Source organism: Hippocampus comes, unplaced genomic scaffold (genome assembly GCF_001891065.2).
Source record: "Hippocampus comes isolate QL1 unplaced genomic scaffold, H_comes_QL1_v1.1 scaffold49, whole genome shotgun sequence".
NCBI classification, from domain to species: Eukaryota; Metazoa; Chordata; class Actinopteri; order Syngnathiformes; family Syngnathidae; genus Hippocampus; species Hippocampus comes.
This window is the reverse complement of record NW_017804830.1, coordinates 428,123-432,855: the sequence shown is the minus strand read 5'-3', so window position 1 is coordinate 432,855 and position 4,733 is coordinate 428,123. Positions and strand designations below refer to the sequence as shown.

Here is a 4,733-nt window from a genome sequence, read left to right as displayed (position 1 = left end):
CGCCCGCCGCGGCCGTCACGCACACGCCGCGGTTGAAGCACGGCTCGTTGGCGCACGTCAGCGCGCCGCCGCTCCCGCATTGGGGCCCGGAGAAGCCCCGGGGACACGCGCACACGTAGCCGTCCGACAAATCCTGAAAGCCAAGCCACAGAAACGTTCTTTACTCTCCAAGCAAGCAAACAAGCAAACAAGCAAGCAAACAAGCAAACAAGCAAACAAACAAGTCACTCGCTGGCAGAGAGATTTGTCAACCAATCAATACTGTCAAGAAGAAAAACAATGACTGATGTGAGTTGGGTTTTTTTGAAGCGGCCGTTGTCATCCAAAAGGTGAGAAAGTGGTGATCTTTGGCAATGCAAAAATGTCCCGATGGCGATGGGTGCCCATTCCGTTTGGGGGATTGGGCTCCTGCGGCTTCGTCTGCTTTTCCACCAAAAGTGACCCAAATGGATCCCGGTGCCTTCTTTTGCCAACGTTTCTCTCGTTGCCTCGGTCACGATTGCCGAGCGGGAGTGGGAGGAGCCGGGCGGAGCAATTTTGGCACCGGCAACTCCAACCGCCGAGCCAGACGGCGGCGGCGCTCACTCACTCACTCACTCACTCGCTCACTGGCCGACTCACTGGTCCTGAGCGGCAGTCGCCGGAACGACCCGGCGGGCGGCGGCAAATCTATCGGCCGCGCCGGCGAGGAGCCGGCAACGAGCCGTGATTCCGACCCCAAAAAAAAGCGCCGCTGAGCAGAAACGTACGACCGGAACAACGGATCACGGGGACGCTTTCCGAGGCCGGTCGAGAAGAAAGAACCCGACGTGGTCCTTGATGCCATCGAAGCACTCGCGGCAGAAACCCGGACGGACACGCGGGCCACCGTTGCGAGCGGCACTGGAGAAGCGGACGCCGGGCCACTTGTGGTGAAACCTGGAAAAAGGCCGCAAGAGAGGCCGCGACGGCTTGGTCGAGGGCGATGCCAAAGAAGACAAAAACGACTTCCAAAATTGAAGCCTGACGACCGGCGGAAGGACAAACTTCACGCCGGCAACTGGAAACGAGCCACTAAACTGTCGGACGGCGCTCCCGTCGCACATGACGCCACCGGAGTCATCTCAGAAACGAGAGACGTGAAAGTGGAAGCGTTTGCAACGGCGAAACGCTCCAACATTTGATGACGACAGAGCGCAGACCGCTTTGGACTTTCCCGGTCCAACTTGAAAGCAGCGCTGGAGCCGCGCCTGCGTCGTCTTCGATCTGATATGAGAGTTGTTCACTTTGAGTTGTTTTTGTAAAATTGCAATGCCGGAGAGATGCGGCTCTCTTTTCACATTCGGAACAAGTCCACCTTCTAGTTTAGGGTCACTTTTGGTTCCAAACGTGTGTGTGTGTGTGTGTATACACTGATAAACACACTTTTCTGTGGGGGAAATCTGGTCCTTATAATGACGTTTACGTTGAAAAGGTGTTCATTGTAAGCTGAATCGGCAAATGGAAAATGAATTGTGTGAAAGTGGACTTTGAAATCTCAACGTTAGAGAGATTTATATATACACACACACACGTACAGTATACCCAAAAATACAAAAGTGGTGCAATAAAACCCCTTTGACACTATTTTTTCCTTTTTTTTTCTTCACTTTAACTCATTAGAGCATAAGACAAAGGCCCTTCAAACACCCTCTCCCCCCAAAACATTTTTTTTGAATAAATCGGCCAATTTTTGCCAATTTTTTACTCTGTTTTTAATTTAAACAAATACTGTACTATAAAGACATAAATTGTTATGCCTGAAATTCATCTCTTTATTGTTATAAGCGTAACGGGACCAATATATATATATATATATATATATATTTTTTTTTTTTTTTTAATTGATGTGACCAAATGTCAACGGCAACGGATAGAATCTGTACATTTGACCTCATGAAAGTGCGTGCACACACGCACACAAGGAAACGTTGGCCGATGATGCCCCCAGGAAATGAATTGCAAGCTGAGGTTGAGGCCGCATCAGCACTTTTGCCCAATTTCATTGGGGGAGATGTCCGACTTGCCCAAAAAACGCAAGCGGTTCAAAGATGGGATGATGTCCTTGATGTGGGAACTGACTTGCCAGCGGTCTTTCGACCGAAAAAGAACATCTTTTTCCGAAGCGACCGGTTGCAATGGCCCTTTGAAAGATCGCTGTGCCAAAGCTATCCTTTTCCATTTCAAACTGCCAACATTGAACTTGCACAATTAGATCACTTTGTGAGGTACTGCCATCTATCTTTTATCTCTCTCTCTCTCTGTCGAGATATGAGGATCCATCCATCCATTTTCTGATCCGCTTTATCCTCACAAGGGATAATTTCGAGTTCAATCAGCTTTGGCATGCATGCTCTTGGAATGTGGGAGGACTGAGAGAAAACCCACGCAGGCCCGAGGAGAACATGCAAACTCCACGCGGGAAGGCCGAAGCCGGGATCGAACCCACGACCTCTGCACTGTGAGGTTGACTACCGGGCTGCCCGTGTTTGTGTGTGAATGTATATTTTATATATATGTCTATGTATATATCGACTCGATGGCGCTACGCTCAAGGAAACGGCAACAGAACAATCAGATGCCAGTACAACTTATTGAATAAAGCAGCGACACAGTTCACTTAACCAACAGCATGTTCTAAAATTGACTCGTTAACATTGAACTCTCTTGCCGCTGCTCTATTTCCGCGTGTTCAACTGCGTAACCGCTCGCCTTAAGTTTGAACTCTGCGTTGTCAGCACGTCTCGAGCATGGAGCCGCTTTGGGGTCGAAATATTTCCATAATGACCATACACAAGGCGCATCGGATTTTAAGGCGCGCTGCGAGCTTTTAAGAAAATGGAAGGCTTTTAGGGGCGCCTTTTAGTGCGGAAAATACGGTATACAGGGGAATGCTCGCTTGCCTATGTTTGCCCTGACACCGAATGCCGACCTGTCCGTCGTTTGTCTCAAAATTTCCAATGCGAAACATGAGACCGAGATCAATATTTTTCCACCGCTAACGCGACTCATTCAGGACCGCTACGTCGGGAAAGCTTGTCAGGCGAACGCAAGGATTCTGAGCGACACGGCACTCGTTCCACACGACAGAGCGCCAGAAGCGCTTCATCCATCAGCTCCAGTTTTGTGCGGCTGTACGCACTTGTGCGACCTTTTAGGAGCTCGCCCTTTCGTCCCAACCGCAGAGTGCCGCGGGTCGGAGGCGTCACCAGTTTCGAAAGGAATTTCCTCGGTCTCGTTATTTTCTGTCACAAAAACCCGAGGCGTGTCGACTTTGGATATCCCCTCGATGTGGCCTGACGTGAAGTGGCCGGCAGTTCATCGTGCGCCTGCGCCGCACGAGCCTGGACCCGCGCTGCCGATCGGTCCGTCGGTTTGCTCCGTGTGCCCAGATCTTGACTGGCCGACCGCTTGGGTTTTTGGTCTATTTACTCTCTGATGACCATTCCGTTGTTTGTCCCACGTTCCCGGACAGGGAGTCGCCGTCCCCCGCCACGGACCGGTCCGGCACCTTCTACGGCCCGGACGGCGTCCAGAACGGAAACGTAACTCCGGTGATCTCGCGTCGCCCCATTCGGCCACGGTCAAAAATGTCCCTTGGCGGCGGGTGGGCAGAGGCCGACCTCGTCCTCGAGGGCGGAGAGGCCCACGTCGTCAGCCGCCTTCTCCGGGTTGTTAAGGGGGATGGGTCACACGACCGAGCTCACGGCAAGTTTCCCGGGGGGATCTTCACTTTGCTCGGGGCTGCTTTAGCGGCGCTGCGGATCACCGCTTGGTGGCTCCTTGCCCGTGTCCTCGGGGAGATCTCACGGCAGGGGGACGAGCGGGCCGCCAGAGGCAACGTTGAAAGAAGGAGAAGAGCGGAAAGAGCAAAGTCGGCCTCGCCGGCGGAGGGTGGCTGATGGGACGCGGTCAGGGCAAATGCTCGCCAAGGGCGTGCTCGAGTCAGTCCCTTTATCCGGAGCCTGATGAATCATCGCCAACAGTAGCGGGAGATCTCCCGGTGGGAGAACCGGCGGCGTGAGCAGACCGCCGCGGCCGGCGTCGAAGCAGAAGAGGGCAAAGCCCAAATCGTCGGCGTCGCCGCCGCAGCTTTGCTGACGGCGGTCAAGGAGGCGGCAGCAAAGAATGCGTCGGAGCCCGTCCTTCTTGAAGACTTTTTGGCCGCTCATCGCTTCGGGCGGGACGAATCAGCCGTCCTTCGTCCTCGCAGGCGGTCGAGGTCAATCCAACCGTTGATCTTTGCGGCGCCTCGTCTGCTCTCTCTGAACGAGGGACGGCGCTGCTTGAAAGAGCGGCTCGTCAAATGGAACTGCGGGCGCGACGGAAAACCGCGGCCCGGAAGGATTTGTGAGCACGGTGCGCTAGCCTTTGGGTTTGACGGCGGAAGAGAAGAAAACTACTCAGGTGAATCGCCCAAACGACTTTGCTCTCGCTGTCTCAGCTTGAGCGGTTTCGCCGTCACGGTCGGTGGAAAGCTAAAGCCCGTCCGAATTTTGGACGGCGGTCCGAAGACGATGCTCCGGAGACGTCGTCAAAGCTTCGCTTGAGCCTGCCCGCCTGCGGTCTGCCGCGTTGCTCTGTTGGCGCGAGCATTCGTCTTCTCTTTTGCTCCCCGGCACTCAAACGGCGAGTCTTTGGAGCGCGGCGGCTCGGCTCCCGGTTCTCGGAGGCCGGCGCGGGCGGACGATGAGACGGCCCTCGCCCCGGGCCCC

At 54.2% G+C, this 4,733-nt stretch overlaps 1 protein-coding gene across 1 annotated transcript in view; it reads right to left on the bottom strand.

Moving 5' to 3' along the window:
* Window positions 1–4,733, bottom strand: part of dlc (deltaC) — a 23,175-nt gene that overhangs the window by 11,670 nt on the left and 6,772 nt on the right. Inside the window, exon 7 of the mRNA XM_019867963.1 lies at window positions 1–133. This exon is cut by the window's left edge and continues 117 nt beyond it. Coding sequence (XP_019723522.1) covers window positions 1–133 — 133 coding nt within the window. The remainder of the gene's footprint in view (window positions 134–4,733) is intronic.